Source organism: Nothobranchius furzeri, chromosome 5 (assembly GCF_043380555.1).
Source record: "Nothobranchius furzeri strain GRZ-AD chromosome 5, NfurGRZ-RIMD1, whole genome shotgun sequence".
NCBI classification, from domain to species: Eukaryota; Metazoa; Chordata; class Actinopteri; order Cyprinodontiformes; family Nothobranchiidae; genus Nothobranchius; species Nothobranchius furzeri.
The window spans coordinates 71074346-71092040 of NC_091745.1; the positions used below are offsets into that span (position 1 = coordinate 71074346).

General features: G+C 40.0%; 1 protein-coding gene across 1 annotated transcript; it reads right to left on the reverse strand.

Moving 5' to 3' along the window:
• Nucleotides 1-258: 258 nt before the first annotated feature.
• csf3r (colony stimulating factor 3 receptor) lies at nucleotides 259-17165 on the reverse strand. The gene is made up of 17 exons (XM_015976389.3): nucleotides 17025-17165; nucleotides 11860-11946; nucleotides 9733-9807; nucleotides 9304-9612; nucleotides 8879-9011; nucleotides 8618-8784; nucleotides 5990-6159; nucleotides 5710-5860; nucleotides 4550-4632; nucleotides 4266-4473; nucleotides 4009-4194; nucleotides 3773-3874; nucleotides 3407-3553; nucleotides 3201-3341; nucleotides 3015-3111; nucleotides 2730-2808; nucleotides 259-892 (listed from the first exon to the last, which is right to left on the reverse strand). Exons 3-17 carry the CDS (start codon nucleotides 9797-9799, stop codon nucleotides 425-427), a joined length of 2508 nt encoding a protein of 835 aa, XP_015831875.1. The 5' UTR covers nucleotides 9800-9807; nucleotides 11860-11946; nucleotides 17025-17165; the 3' UTR covers nucleotides 259-424.
• Between the last annotated feature and the right edge of the window lie 530 nt (nucleotides 17166-17695).

A 17695-nucleotide genomic window follows, 5' to 3' on the forward strand; every position in this document is an offset into this window, starting at 1 on the left:
CACAATATAACTATAGACACATTACTTGTCTTGTGTGTGTGTGTGTGTGTGTGTCTGCTCTGTCTTCTCAATCCCCATGGGGATTGAGAAGACATATAAATATAAATAAATATATATATAAATAAAATTGAATTGAATTGAATTATGTTGCTATTTGAGAAAAGCAAATAAGATGAGTCCCATCATACTCTAAAAGATGACCTGGAATAGCGTAAAACTAATCTATTAAACAATGATAATAAATTAAACTTTCAGACATTTTCATACAAAGCAATGTAAAAACATTTTATTTTCTCAAGAAGCATGTACATGCTATATGTAGCCATCAAAATCAAGAAATATTTAACAGATTTGAAAAATAAATCTAAAATGTACAAGCTAATTAACAACAAATCAATTTATTCTCGCAGTCAGCAGCACACTTTCAGTCATTTTCTGCATCATTCATTGCTAATGCCTGGAGAAAAGGAAAGTCATCCCAAACAATGGTGGACTCTTTCTCTCGTTCAGGTGAACAACCATCACATGGACTGAAAAAACACTGCTCCCTTGACATCTCATCCCTCGTCACGTTCTGGTAGCATTTGGGACTGAAAGACTCTTCTGTTTCTAAGAGGGGCTGCGTGGATTGTGAGCGCAGATAGACATGAGGCTGTTTGAGTGGCGGGCCGGAGAAGAAGACAGTGGCATAAGGAACAGAGTCGCTGTTAGAACCAGAACATCCAGGAGTAAACGGCGAACCACAAATGGACTCTCCAAGATCACTGGTGTCATCAGTGCTGTTTAACCAAACGTCATCTTCTTTGTTCAGAATTGCGGTCGACTCCAGGAAGCTAAGGTGCGACAGATATACTGGATTTGGCTCCTCACTTTCCCAGGAAGAACGGATGTACTGCAAAGAAAACAAACATATACCCCCACAGTTATTTATACATTCAGTAATTCAAAGCCTTTAAATGCAGCCTTGAATTGCATGAAAACAAATTTGGACACATACCTTTAGCAGAACTGTAAGCTTGTTTTGGGGTCTTGTTGGACGCAAATTTTAAAGACCAAGTTCACTCATTTTTTCAATACATCTGCAGTAGTCTAATATAAATGAATGCCTTGTGAGTCCATCTATGTCTCTAAAAAACACTAGTGCTCCTGCTTCAGGAAGTAGAAGTTAGCCAGAGGGACAGAAAGCAGCAAGATTCAAAGTCTTATTTCCTGATATTTGGACATCTCCTCTCTGACTGGTTAACAGCAACGCGACTATCACTGACTCTGTTCGCTTTCCAACATTGATGTTTTATCTCTATAAAAAACACAAGCCTGAAGAAGTTCTGCCATGTTGTGGCGTAGCTGCTAATGCTAACGTTTAGCTTCTACTAGCTGAGACGCGCTCTGTTCTTTCTCCTGGACGCTAAACCGCCTTCCTTGTTTCAAGTCAAGATGAGTGAGTCCATAAATGCTTATTTTCAACATGACACACTACTGACTGGCTTTCCTGATCCGAGTGTTTCCACGTCTATTTTCTATCGGTGGATAATGCAGGAAATAGGGGTCGAAAACTACTTTTATGTTAGGCCTGCATGTTAAACTCTGAGTGGCCAATCCTATTTCTAAAAGAACAAGTAAAAACCGGTTTCTCAGTGAACTTGGTCTTTAAAGATTTTAATAACACACTTTTATTAAGTGACTGCTAAAACCATCACGTGGCTCTAGTTTGATTCCTGACTAATTTGCTTCATGTCAGCTCTCCGCCCACTTTCCTGTCTCTATCATTTCCCGTCAAATAAAGGTCCTTTTGGGCCCTAAAAATCACATTTTCAAATAAAGGTCCTGTTGGGCCCTAAAAATCACATTTTCGAATAAAGGTCCTGTTGGGCCCTAAAAATCACATTTTCAAATAAAGGTCCTGTTGGGCCCTAAAAATCACATTTTCAAATAAAGGTCCTGTTGGGCCCTAAAAATCACATTTTCAAATAAAGGTCCTGTTGGGCCCTAAAATCACATTTAATCATATTTAGGGTGGTGGAACATCCCAACGATTGCATATTAACTCTTCTTCTTCCAGCTCTTGGAGGGTGTAGACACTTTTCCCCTCCTCTCCTCCATATCTTATCCTCCCCTCAGAACTCCCTCCTCAGAAGATATGTGGAATGTGCTGTCACTATGGCAACTCAACTCTGTCTCCTTTCCCAGCCTGGGCGGGACTGCGGGAAGGCCGCTGAAACGTTCCAGGGTCACTGCAACCCTCCAACCCTCAATGCTCCTCCCCCTATCCACACTGAGGGTGATGTGTGCTGCTTATAGTGGCTGCAGGAACTGAAGTGGGGCTAGTCCCAACCCACCACCCCACCTAGTGGACACTTACGTTGTGTTGTCTGAAGTCTGTTGCATATCTGACTGAGGGTTTTTTTTTTTGCAGAGCAAAGCTGCCCTCCTGCTGTGGAGGGTAACTCTGAAGTGCCTTTTTTCCCTCCACCTGAACCAACCCTCATGTAACCCTCTTATCTCTATTAAGGTAGCACGATTCAAGGTTGCGAATGACCACAGACAGCAATTCTTGTCATGTGTCTTACCCATGTATGTGTGATCTGTGAATTGTGTGTACTGAAACTCTAAGTTCCCTCTGGGATTAATAAAGTATCTTTGATTTCATTGAAATACTGTTTAGTTCATTTAAATATTCTACACTCAGTTTTCCAGGTAGTTCTCAAATTTTAGAAATCCTCTTCCTGTACCTGATTTGATTCTAATGTCCATCGTTTCACGCTGCTGTTGGCTGGATCAGGAACAGCGGGACAAAAGTGCCCCTTCAACCTAAAAAAAAAGAGGAACAGAAAAAAATCTGTTATTTGTCTAAAGTAAGGACCCTACAAGCATCACTAAACGTGATCAGTCTCTAGAAACAGGAAGAAGCCTTTGGACCGGACAAATATTCACAACTAGCCAGATTTGTAACAAATTATTGTCTAATTTGGTCAGATGGAGACTCACAGCTAGAAACAGCACAGTGATAATCCTACCTTTTGTGTTTGATTAAACAAGTCAGGACGGTAATTATTATAAAAATCATCAATCCAACACCTGAAGCAATTACAGTCATTGCAACAGCGACCACGTCTGGGGAAAGAAAATCAGGTCATGGTGTCAAATCAAACGAGAAAACAAACATGCTGATCTTCTCTGATCTCTAAGACAACAATACCAACCAAAGGGCTCGACTTCAAAATGAATCGTTGACCCATTCAGGCTCCCGCCAAACGTGCTGACCATCATGAACGCTTCACACAGAGTCCCGGTGTTCAGGTCTCTCAGGATCACTGTTCTCTCTTTTGGCTCTACAGTCACAGCTGGAAAGAAAGTCAAAAATGAGAGAGCATCAAGTGCCACCAGAAATGTAAGGCCTTTAACTTACCCTTAACTACTCCTTTGTCCTCCCAGTAGAAGACTTTATAGTCTTTGATTATCCCGTTCCTTTGCTCTAAAGGTATCTCATCCCAGGAAAGCTCAAAAGATGACTTCCAGATCTTTTTAATTTGCATTTTAGGAGCCACATCTGGAGCTTTGAAGAGAAAATACAACCTGTGATCCTAGAGACCAAGAATAGAAACCTTTTCCCTCCACAAGAGGGCACTACTTCCTCACACATCATGCCTCCAGTAAGGGGATTGCCCAGTTGATGTCATCTGATTTTTGCCAGTGCTTTTCTCACTACTTCAAAGTTGATACAGGCTGACTCTTGCACCTTTGCTTGCTCTTTGCACAATCCTCCATGACTCACCCTTTTGTTGCAAGAAGGCATCAACAGTTTGCGGAGGCCCGATCCCATCCTTAAATCTGGGATATACGGAGATCCCGTAGGGCTTGTAGGGCTCAAAGCTGCCTATTGATGAGGGTGGAGAGGTTAGAGTGGATCAGTGGCTGCTGGATGGTAACAGTGTGTACAGACGGCTTATGCACGACAGGAAGAGGGAGGAGGTTCCTTCTAAAACGTGTGATAAAGAACAGTTTGCTTACCATAAAGGGAAAGACTGGACTGGTTTTTGTCCACAATTTCAAACAGGATGTGTGAGAGGTCTGATTTTAACAAAGGCCTCCATTCTACCACGTAACCAGTGAGGTCTGATGGGGCCGCGGTTGTCCACTGGACCAAGAATGATCCATCATGAGGAACAGCTGTGACATCCAACACCGCCGTCTGAGCTGCAAACATAGAAACTTTTAGTTGCGTGCAGAAACCAGATGTTCCCAACGATATTTTCAACAATTATTACCTTTAGTTTGGTAAATCCACACTTCAGTAGGGGAAGATGCTCCTGCTCTGTTCACAGCTGTCAGATATACTGTCTTTACTCTTGCAGAAAGCTTGAAAGTACAGTGATTCATGCCTGTGGAGCACACTTTCCACCTTTCACCAAGCCGTTTCTGGAGCGAGACCACGTAGGACACATTTTGTCCGTTTGCGCGGAAACGTCTTGATGGCTAAAACGTTTAGAAAGAAGTAACAAAAGCACAACCTCTCAAGCTCTGCCAGAACCACAAGTGAAAAGGCATTCACCTTCCAGAACAATTGTACGTCGAGCTGCTTGTGCATTTGGCTTTTGGAAACCTTCATCCACGTGTTCAAACGTCCAACAGGAGCTGAAAGGAAAGAAAGTGTCATTAAAAAGCCTCCAAACACTTTAGAAAGTGGAACTTTTTTTTGTTCAAGGCAGGTTTTTATAGATCCGCTGGCGAGGTAAACGACAAAACGCGATACTTGCAATTCAGCCTAAGCTACAGATGCAGACATGCATATGTGTGTTGTCGTTGTCGTCTTCCTCCGCTTATCCGGGTCCGGATTGCGAGGGCAGCATCCCAACTAGGGAGCTCCAGACTGTCCTCTCCCCGGCCTTCTCCACCAGCTCCTCCGGCAGGACGCCAAGGCGTTCCCGGACCAGATTGGAGATGTAACCTCTCCAACGTGTCCTGGGTCGACCCGGGGACCTCCTGTCGGCAGGACGTGCCCGAAACTCCTCCCCAGGGAGGCGTCCAGGAGGCATCCTGACCAGATGCCCAAACCACCTCAACTGGCTCTTTTCGATCCGGAGGAGCAGCGGTTCTACTCCGAGTCCCTCCCGATTGTCCGAGCTCCTCACCCTATCTCTATGGCTGAGCCCGGCCACCCTACAGAGGAAACTCATTTCGGCCACTTGTATCCGCATCCGCGATCTCGTTCTTTCGGTCATTACCCAAAGCTCATGACCATAGGTGAGGATTGGGACGTAGATCGACCGGTAAATCGAGAGCCTGGCTTTCTGGCTCAGCTCCCTCTTCACCACGACAGATAGGTTCAGCGTCCGCATCACTGCAGATGCTGAACCAATCCGCCTGTCGATATCCCGATCCCTCCCACCCTCACTCGTGAACAAGACCCCGAGATACTTAAACTCCTCCACTTGAGGTAGGACCTCTCCCCCGACCCGGAGTTGGCAAGCCACCCTTTTCCGGTCGAGAACCATGGCCTAAGGTTTGGAGGTGCTGATCCTCATCCCAGCCGCTTCACACTCGGCCGTGAACCTAACCAGCAAGAGCTGAAGGTCATATTTGTGTACTGAAACAATTGAATTTCCCTCTGGGATTAATAAAGTATTTTTGAATTGAATTGAATTTGAGAGTAGAAAGAAAAGGGCAAAGATTAAAAGTGACTGTGTCATTTTAAATTGATCTGAGCCCGACCTGTCTCCGGGGTGACTCCAGACTTGCTGCTGCTCCACTCGCTCCAGGGGCTCTGCTTGTATTGGACTCTGATCTGGGCTAAATACTCAGTCCCAGGAAGGAGACGACACAAATCCATCGGTCTGGGCGATCTAGTCCTGTTTGGGAAGGTCTGACAAAAATCGTGCAGCCATGACTGTCTGCAACTATCAACACTGCATCTTTACTCTCTGGAGACTTGCTGAGGAAACACAAGAGCACGCTGTCATTTTATATTAAAGGTGAATTGATTTAAACTCACCAGTGGGTCGGACCATTGGCCGCTGCCAGCAGCTTTAAACTGCACTTGTAGGTTTAAACAGTTAAAGTACATCCATTCCTGATTTTGGGACAAGCGCCACACCAGCTTCAGGCAGCCCAACCTTTTGGGGTCTGCTGTGATGGCTCGAATCTTTGGTGGGTCAAACTTTGCTGAAATAACAACAATCAACATTTAAGACCTTAAATAGTTTTGGCTTATCAACGTGAGATTTAGAAGATCGTGCAACATCTTTCCATTTTAATCATTAAAAAAAAAGCACTGAGCTTGTAGGAAAAAACACAAGTGACTTTTTAAAAAGGAACACCTTGTAAAGAGCTAAAAATAGCTGTAATCCTTGTTTACTTTTCTAACCATCTGGAGAAAAAACGAAGTTTGCGCAGAACAGGGGCACCCCTAGAAAATTTTCATGTGGGGGCCAGAGAAAAGTTTGGGGTGGCACACCAAGTTGGTCCTTACATAGCAAAAACTGGGTTTTCAAGACCATATAAAAGCTACATTTGTAGATCTTTTTTATCTGAAAAGAAAAAAAGTCTCATCACAAAAAATATGCATTCCCTAAAATATCATTAATATTCCTAAATGTGATCCAAATAGTCTTGTTTTGAATTTTAAAAAATCTGCTTATGGGGTAAGGAAAAGCTGCTTAGCTAGAATTTTTCAAACTAGTTAATAAAATAAAAACATTAAATTATTTCTCTGGATTTTAGAAAAATTAGCTAAGCAAATTTTGCTCAAAACAAGAGAATTTGGATCATATTTAAGAACATTTACCTTAATTTTAAGTAATAAAATTTTTCTAGATGTGAAATGTTTTTCATTTTAGAACAAGGTAAAATATAAAAAAACAACTGGGCTTTTTTACTTTCTTGAAAACCAATCACCATAAGGACCAATTTGGTTTGCCACCTCTGGCTCCCTCATGAAAATTTTCTGGGAGCGCATCTGTTCTGCACAAAACTACACTGCTCACAAAAATTAAAGGAACGCTTTAAAGAAACACATTAGATACATCAGATCTCAATATGAAGTTGGATATCTATACAAATAATGACAGGGCAATGCCTTAGGAACAAAAGGATGCCAAGTCTTTTAATGGAAATAAAAGTTATCAGCCTACAGAGGGCTCAATTGTGTAGACACCCTAAAATCTGAGTGAAATGAAGATGTGGCAGGCTAGTCCATTATTTCAAAAACTTCATTTCTGCAACTCAAATTGCTTTTCAGTATCTTGTGTGGCCCCCACGAGCTTGTGTGCATGCTTGACAACGTCGGGGCATGCTCCTAATGAGACAGCGGATGGTGTCTTGTGGCATTTCCTCCCAGATCTGTGTGAGGGCATCCCTGAGCTCTTGTACAGTCTGAGGAGCAACCTGGCGCCGCCTAATGGACCGAAACATATTAAACCTTCTTGCTGCAGCACGTGTGGATGTGCCATCCTGGAGAAGTTGGACAACCTGTGTAACTTCTGTAGGGTTAAGGAATCGCCTCGTACTGCCAGTAGAGAGCCAAAACTAGCACGAGTGGGAAACCAGCCGAAAAAGATCAAGAGGGAGAAACTTGAAGTGACCTCTACATGTTAAACCAGTCCTGTTTTGAGGGTTTTGTAATTGTTGCCACTTTAGTGCACCTGTCGTTAAGTCCATGAACACCAATACAGCTGAAAGTGATTAACAATGCCCTCAGCTGCTTAATCAACCAGGAAATTATCAGACAGGTTTAATGGATTTCACGCCAGGCCCAATAAAAAGTGTTCCTTTAATTCTTGTGAGCAGTGTAGTTTCTCCTCCAAATGGTTAGTAAAGCATTTGAGGATTCTAGTTATTATTATTATTTTTTAGCCCTTTAGGCCTTTTTACTTTCTTGAAAATCAGTTTTTGCAGTTTTGTGTTTTATGTAGCTCCTTTGTTAACTTTCATTACAAAAACAATGCACACCCAACCCATTTACATCACATTTGAGAAACAGAAACATTTCAGAAAGACATTTAAAATATTTATTTGAATGAATATTTTAACAAAAATTATTTAAAATTAATTTTAGAAGAGTTTGATGCATGTTGCAGTCTTCACAACAACTATAGAGATTTGTACTTGTTTAGAAAATGATGACCAGCATTTATTTAAATTAATTCTATATTTTTATAGGTTTTACATTTATGTGTTGATAAAAAAGTGAAGATTTATGTGAACCTGAATAAGATATTTTATAATGGGGGTCTTCCCTTGGACCAGTGGTGTGGCCAGCAATTTTCTAGGCGTGGCCATGCCCCCTCTGACCACCCCTTGGGGGCACCACTGGTGAAAAATAGAAAATCTATTCTAAGTTTTCCCGCTTTTTCCATGTTATTCATTGTGATAAGATATTGACATGCTTTTATTTTTTCATATTTAATATCAAACAAATGTAAATTCTATTTTTAGTAACTTGACTACATAAAATATTATTTTTATTTACAATTCAACAGCAATACATGAAACTGGAACGATAGACGGTAAGATCAGATTTAAAAAAAGGGAATATGAGCTAGATTTTTTTTTCAATTTTGAAAAAGTCCATAAAATTCTATATAAAAACTTTACTTGACCAGTAATTTTCATAAACTCCTACCTGCACCAACTGGCTCCAGGATGATGGGCACTGATGCTGCCTCTCCAAGGTTATTCTCCGCCTTCACGTAGATTTTCATTTCAGAGAACAGAACAAAGTTAGAGCGAGGGATGGTGTAGTGGTGGACTCCTGAAGGTAGCTCATAGGTATAATTCTTGTCTAAGTCCCTGAAATGATCACAATATGTGGGAAACTCAGTTCTACAGCCTAATGAAAATACACTCTCAGTACATGCCACTGTTTTGTAGAATTTACAGTTACCATATCTGAGTGTAGAGGGTGTATTTTGTCGGGAGGTGTGTCTCCTGCAGTCCTGGGTCCCATCTACAGGTGAGGGTGGGGCGATAGGTGAAGTTTGCCTGACAGTTCAGGTTCTGGGGGATTTGTGGTGGATCTAATAGTCAAAATAAGCGCTAAAAAGTAAGTTTTACTGAAAATTTACCCGCACATTGTAACGCAGTCAGTAGCTCTTGTCTAGGTGTAAGCATAGACTGAAATTTGATTATGCAAAGTAGACATATTCTGCAACAAATCCCAAAAATGTTCCCTAACTGACCAGGATGCAGCGATCTGCTAAAACAAGACAATTTGTTTTTTTTTTACAGGTGGATAAAAACATAATAAAATCTGATTATTTTTAATGAATACTTCCATCAAACACGTGAAAGAACTCAAAATGTTCTTACATCCAGCTCGGATCTCAACTCCTGCATAGATTTGAAATGAAGACTCGTTGTCGGGTAAACAAACGCCGCAGGTGAGGACTGCCCTGGTGTGATTGAAGCTAGATACCACAACCTTAGAAACCCTGAACCTCTCATTGGCCACGGGGCTGCTGGGAATAAAGTCAGAGCCAAGACGCCACTCAATCGGAGCAGCTTGTGCGGTGACCAGAAGGCAGTCCTTTCTGATGACGCAGGTGGCGGTGACAGGTGACCCCAGAGGCACAGCCGAGCTCGAGGTGTGGACCTTCGCACATGGCTGGGTGTCGTCCTCTAAAGACGAAATAAAATCAACGGAAGTCAGAGAAATTCTGAATGAAGAAAAGAAAACTTGTCTTTGTAAGGAGTGTTTAGACATTTCCATTTTGATGACTTTCTAAAAGCAGCACTCACCGTCGCTCGCCCCACCGGCAGATGTGACCAGCACGGCCGTCACCAACATCCATGAAGACAACATCATGACAAAACCTGTTGGGCAGCCAAATTGAAGTCCATGCTCTTAAATTTACAAACTTGCATGCTTTTTCTATTAAAAATAGGAGAAACATCTGAACTGCCCTGCTTTTCAAGTGATGAAGGAAAAAATTAGAAAGAAAAGTAACATCAAGTTTGATGTTGTTGCTGTTTTGCTTTGGTCTCCACGACTCTCGATACATCTGTCTTTATTTGTTGCCTCTGAATCAGTTTGTCACGGTGCTTTTGGAGCTCAGAAATGTTCACATTTATGGTTTCTTATGTTTAAAGGTCAACTTCACTTATAGTTTTAATACATTTGCAGTGGTCTCTAGTAGAAATGCATGCCTTGCAAGTCATTCTCTAGGGGAAAAAAAAGCTCCGGTGCACCTGTTTGAGGACGTAGGAGTCAGCAGGAGGGGAAGTTAGCTTCAGACAGCAGTATAGAATCCAATAATGTTAAAGTAGAAATTACATATGATTTTTCAGAAATCCGTAAAAGTGATTGTCTTACCGTGTAAGCAATGCATATTTTTCTTTTCTTTGCTAAGCCTGCACCGCAGAGCTCTGTGCAATAGGAAACTGAGCGCCGACCAGAACTAACCAATGGCGTTAGCTTATGTGCTTCAAATTTAAGGAAGTACCTCAGCTGATGCAGAGTTGATGAACTTTTTACAGACAAGTAAGTCTTTAAAATATAAATATATGAAAATGCAACATGACATGAAGATAATACTTGTGAAATAATGCGTTTCAGCTTTGTTTGTCGGCTATAGAAGCACATAAATAAACAAGAAACGTGAAGTCGCCATCTTAATAAAACGGATCGACAGACGTTTTGTGTGATATGCTTGTCAGCCACTAGATGGTGCCATCGGATACATGAAATACTCCGTATAGCTGCTTTAACTGACAGTGTGATGTAGATCTGTCAGGATTTAGTGAACCGAGAGTTTTTTCATCTATTTTTTTATCAGAAGTTAATGCAGGAAATAGGGGTGGAAGACTATTTGGTGACGCTTCCTTTTACAGTCTCCTAATTACTAAGTACTTACATGGTAATTACATAGTAAGTTAAAGTGTGTTATTGTTTCTGAGTTCTTAAACTGTTCTTACCATATAACTCAGGTTCAATTCTAGTTTTTATAATTATGAGTCATTCCCAGTAAATACTGCTTTACACAATAATTGCATTTTATTCCAATTATATACTTTAATTATACAATAATACACTTTAACTTACTATGTAATTACCATGTAAGTATTTAGTGATTAGGGGACTGTAAAAGGAAGCGTTACCGACTAGTTTAACTCATTCACTGACAACTGGGCGGGCATGAACAAGCTCCCGCACCTTGAGAGTAAACATGACGGCTCTGAAATTGATTTCATCCATGTGTGTCACTCATCATGTGGTCAGGAAGCAGACAATCCATGAATTAGGAGATCGTTTTGGGATGCCACTATGCCTAAAGCGAGGCGCTAACTGGAAAAAGCTTCTGCAGCTCAAACCTCAACAGTAGATTTTGAAAGAACGGAAAACGCTAGAAACACGCTGATTCTTCCTGATGTAAGAAGTTAGTCTACTCTGTCTTTTGGTAGTTTTGGTGTTTACATGATCATAGAGCACAATATTCTGTGACTCTTAAAAAAATGAACTGTAAAAATGCTCAAAAACTCTGGCAGTCAGGGACTTTCTGTTCAGAAAACAGCTGGCAGCCTGCAAATGAAACTCGGGGTGACCGATCATTTTCACAAGCAATAAGTAAAATAACCTGGCCTTTAAAGGACATGACATCCAAAGTTCCAAAATGTGGTTAAAACAAAAGTTTTTAGATGAAACAATTTTACTCTTTGCCAGCTTCCTGGTGAGGAAATGCTAATTGTCTAGTTTGGTGTTTGGTCATGCTTTTATAGATGGATGTCTAAAAGCAGATTAAAGTAATTATCAAACTTAACTGACACCTGATGTTAAATCAACATGTTTCTTAAAAATGAATTTGAGGTACAACAGAGGAACTGGAGGCGTAGAACAAAATTTGAAGAATGTATTTTTGAAAAACTCACCATTACACAAGCTTGGATGCTTGATTTTCACAAAACTGTCATTTCAGGCAGCCAGGCTTGGACATCCTTCACAGCCCAACTGTGTGTCTGCATACAGAAGTCAGAAGAACTGAATGTATGTTGATCATTTCAACTTTGTTAGCAAAAGTTATGAATAAAAATTTTCTAAAATGTCCATTATTGTAAATTATGTAAGAAACCCAGTAGTCATATTATTTTATATTAGAAAATAAATGTGCTCTTCATGATTAGTAGTGATTTATAAAATTCACTCAACATTTAATTAATCCAACACTTTGTTATGCGTTACATTATAGACAAGAAAACACACCTGAAATATACTAGATGTACAATTTCTTCTTTGCAGCGGTAGTCCAAATACAGGTGCTGGCCAGTAAATTAGAATATCATCAAAAGGTTGAAAATATTTCAGTAATTCCATTCAAAACGTGAAACTTGTACATTATATTCATGCAATGCACACAGACCAATGTATTTCCAATGTTCATTACATTTAAATTTGATATTCATAAGTGACAACTAATGAAAACTCCAAATTTGGTATCTCAAAAAATTAGAATATTCTGAAAAGGCTGAATATAGAAGACACCTGCTGCCACTCTAATCAGCTGATTTACTCAAAACACCTGCAAAGGCCTTTAAAAGGTCCCTCAGTCTTGTTTTGAAGGCACCACAATCATGGGGAAGACTTCTGACTTAACAGCTGTCCAAAAGACAATCATTGACACCTTGCACAAGGAGGGCAAGACACAAAAGGTGATTGCTAAAGAAGCTGGCTGTTCGCAGAGCTCTGTGTCCAAGCACATTAACAGACAGGCGAAGGGACGGAAAAAATGTGGTAGAAAAAAGTGTACAAGCTCAAGGGATAACCGCACCCTGCAGAGAATTGTGACGACAAACCCATTCAAAAATGTGGGGGAGATCCACAAAGAGTGGACTGCAGCTGGAGTCAGCGCTTCAAGAACCACCACGAGGAGACTCATGAAAGACATGGGATTCAGGTGTCGCATTCCGTGTGTCAAGCCACTCTTGAACATGAAACAGCGCAAGAAGCGTCTCGCCTGGGCCAAGGACAAAAAGGACTGGACTGATGCTGAGTGGTCCAAAGTTATGTTTTCTGATGAAAGCAAGTTCTGCATTTCCTTTGGAAATCAAGGACCCAGAGTCTGGAGGAAGAGCGGAGAAGCACAGAATCCACGTTGCATGAGGTCCAGTGTAAAGTTTCCACCGTCAGTGATGGTGTGGGGTGCCATGTCATCTGCCGGTGTTGGCCCACTCTGTTTCCTGAGGTCCAGGGTCAATGCAGCCGTCTACCAGGAAGTTTTAGAGCACTTCATGCTTCCTGCTGCTGACCAACTTTGTGGGGATGCAGACTTCACCTTTCAACAGGACTTGGCACCTGCACACAGTGCCAAAACCACCAGCACCTGGTTCAAGGACCATGGTATCCCTGTCCTTGATTGGCCAGCAAACTCGCCTGACCTTAACCCCATAGAAAATCTATGGGGTATTGTGAAGCGGAGGATGCAATACGCTAGACCCAACAATGCAGAGGAGCTGAAGACGACTATCAGAGCAACCTGGGCTCTCATAACACCTGAGCAGTGCCACAGACTGATCGAGTCCATGCCACGCCGCATTACTGCAGTTATTGAGGCAAAAGGAGCCCCGACTAAGTATTGAGTGCTATACATGCACATTCTTTTCATGTTCATTCTTTTCAGTTGGCCAACATTAGAGAAACAAACATTTTTTCATTGGCCTTTAGAATATTCTAATTTTCTGAGATACCAGATTTGATGTTTTCATTGGTTGTCACCTATAAATATCAAAATTAAACGTAATAAACATCGGAAATACATTGGTCTGTGTGCATTGCATGAATATAATGTACAAGTTTCATGTTTTGAATGGAATTACTGAAATATTTTCAACCTTTTGATGATATTCTAATTTACTGGCCAGCACCTGTACATCCTTAAAACAACATTAAACAGCTTTTAAAAACTTGCTTTCAAACTGGTTTTAGTGGTTTTTCAGCCTTAAACTAGAGCAAATTTACGTTGAACAGCATGTGTAGCGCCATCTTGTCCCATTAACCATCAAATCAGAAGTTGAGTCAATAATCAAAGTCTGCTAAAGGTAAACATGGGTTTGAAATGTCCCTTGTTTTACTTGTGGTTGACGACTACTTTTTGATTTCTCCATCAGAGACGAGCTTTTTGGACATGTGCTGAAACCTACAAACCACACACACACGCAGTGGGACAAACTACACGTTGAGGAACTTCTAGTCTTGTGTTCTGTCTTGGTCTCACTGGTTCTGCTAACAAGCTGACAAAACAAATCCGATTTCCTCCACTCATGATGACAATATACACAGTTTTATCAAAAGATCCAAGAGTTCAAGTCAGCTTACAAGATAAAGATTTTATAAGTAATTCAACACAGTAGCGACTACATATGTACTGGGTTTGCACCTTCAGGTGTATTCACAAGGTAACTTTATGGTATGTACAGGGTACTTGCAGATAGATATGGAGTACTTGTAGGGTGCCTAGAAGGTACTGGTACCTAAGTATCCTAAGAGTGTGATAGGAGAATGACCTGAGTATTTACAGTGTACATGTGGGAGTCTGCATGCCATATGTACCTGGTGAGTACCTACAGAGGAACAAGCAAAATACTTACAAAATGATTCCAGTGATGCATACAGGTTTACAAGTCACTTCATAATACAGTCCAGTCCTTTCTACGTGTCCTACGCTGTACATACCCCAAAACAGCCTGTAAGTACCCTGAATGAACCCATAAAGACCCTTTAAACCCCAGTACATACCCTGTCCATACTCCAAAAGTACTATGTAAGTATCGAGACTAAATCCAGTTAATATCCTCTAAGTTCCCAGTACTTACTCTGATAAACTAATTGTAATTATCCAGTACATACCCCAACAAATACCCTGCAAGTACCCTGTTCACACACAGAAACTACTCTGTTCGTACCTTTAATATACTGAGTATATACCCTTTAAGTTCCCAGTACACCAAAAAATAAATTCTAATTATCCAGCATATACCCCAATAAATACCCTATAAATATCCTGTCTATACCCAAATGCTACTCTTTAAGTACCCTGAATGTACCCAGTAAATACCCTTCAAGTACTGTAACTAATTAGTCAATTTCCCTCTGAGATTTATAAAGTATTTTTGAATTGAATTGAATTGAATTAACTACAGGGGGAAAGCACTGCAGTCGGCATATGTACCCTTCAAATGCCCTCACACCCACAAGTACTCTATGAGTAATGTTAAAGTAAGTAATTTGGATGTTTAAAGTTCATTCTAAAGTTTCTCGTATAAAACAACTTGCCCTTGTGTCAGACAGTTTCACGTCTGGACCATCAGTTTTCAACAGCTCCATGAGTTCAGGGAGTATTACTTCTGATTTGTAGAATTTGTAGCTATCACTCAAGCTGTGAGATCTGCGCTCTTTGTCCAAAACAACAGAGTATTTGGTGTTTGTTATGCAACGTGACAGAAATGGAATTCTCCCATTTTCCTTATCAGCAGCGTGCAAAAAGGCCTCCATTCCCCCGCTTTCCTTTTTAGAATTCCTTCACACTACTAATGGATAATTGCCTGTGGCTGCAACAAAAGGCAGCTGGGAAAATGAGAGACGGACAGAAAGAGAGAGAGGGAGAGAGGGAAGGGACGGAGAAGGAGAAAATATTCAGCATGAAGTGTTTTTTTTTAACAAACAAAAACAATCAAAAGCACACATTCAGTCTGTCGGGCTTAAACGTGAGTATATCTTGCAGATTTCTCTTTTGTTTTTGTCTCAGTGAGGCATGTCACAATGTCTATTTCCTTTCCAGTTGCTTTTTGGGGGGGGGGTTTTTACAAAAACGCCCACTTTCAGGATTTGGCAATATCCTTCACACACAATGACAAACTTACCACTAGTTCCCTTTTTGGGGGACCTTTTCCTCCTACAATGCATTTAGTCTTAAACATATACATATATATATATATATATATATATATATATATATATATATATATATATATATATATATATATATGTGTGTGTGTGTGTGTGTGTGTGTGTGTATATATTTATATATATGTATGTATATATATTTATGTATATATATATATATATATATATATATATATATACATATATATACATACAGATATATATATACACACACACATATATATATATATATATATATATATATATATATATATACACACACACACATATATATATATATATATATATATATATATATACATATATATATATATATATATATATATATATATATATATATAAGTATTTGTATCTATATCACTTTCTTAATGTTCAAACAAAAGGACTCTTTGTGACAGCATTTCTGAAGTCCCTCCAAATCTATGAAGCAAGACAACTTGTTTCACATCCTGTTTTAAGATGATTAAGGAACAGATTGTCTGAACTTCTCTTATCTAAAAGAAAATCCCTGACATGAACTGTCAAAGCAACAGCTCAAACGTGTCCGAAAATGAGCTTTAAAAAATAAACCGATAACACTTCATAAAAAGGATCTTTATTAATTTTGCTTAGTGTATTATTAAGCATTAATAAACAAAGGGTCTCCTTATTAATGTTATCGGTATTGATAACTGAGAGGTAAAGTGTCCTTAAGGTATGGTTAAGCAGTTGTTAATACTTTACTAAATGGTTTATTAATGCCTAATAATAGGCTAAGTAATGTTAATGAATGGACCGTTATAGTTACCAATAAACATTTCCAATAAAACCCAACAAAAATGCTCATTATTTGAACCACAAGAAGAACTAAGTGTAAAAATTTACCAATTATTAGACAATGGATGATCAAATTGGCATTGTTTTTAATGAAATCTTAGAATAACTTCTTCATTCGACTGTTAAGCGAGTACCTGAGGTGTAAATATAAATAAAGCTTTGATTGATTGATCGATTGATTAAGCGAGTACCTGAGTCACTTAAGAAAAGCAAGCCTTGCTAAGTTTTCATTTCCAGTCTGACACAAGTGTCATAATGAAAGCAGCAGCAAATTGCTTGATGTGAAGATAAAGGAGAGCCATCAGAGAGGCTCGCCACTCACCACCCCACAGCTGCAGCCGACCGAGGAAGACAAGAGGCTCTCATCTGCCCTGATAGCACCAGATGAAACGGTGGGGCTCAAAGCAGCTCAAATTGGAGGACATAAACGCGTGCGTGCGTGTGTGTGAGTGTGTTAGCCAAGCAGTGGCACCACCAACATCCTTGTTTTGAGTTTGATTTGTGAAACTTCACTATTTTCCAGGAAGAAGCATGTGACTGATGGGGCCCTGTTATGGGAAGAGAAAAAAAGTCGGGTGGTATGTTTTCTGAAAAATGTTTTGTTAATTTGACTTATCTGCAGATTTATTTTTATTTGCAGCTGCTTTATTTTTTAAAGGGGGCATATCATGACTTTTTTTCTTCAATTGTAATACCGTATTGACCCGAACAGGATGACCCTGATTATAAGATGACCCCCATTTCCAAGACTTCTTCAGGAAAAGAAAAAAAAATCGCTTTTAAAATTAACTATTTTCATAGAAACTTTGAGAACAAATACTGAGCAAAAATGCTATTTTAATGCAAACTATCAGAATTTTGCTGAAATGTGAAATCAAAAGTCAAATGAGGTTTTTATTCACAGACGTCCTCTGCCTCGTTCACTCTCATGCTGCTGCGGTCTCGGTGTCCCAGCAGATCACTACACCTGGCTGCCAGCTCCCTCCGTTGAAC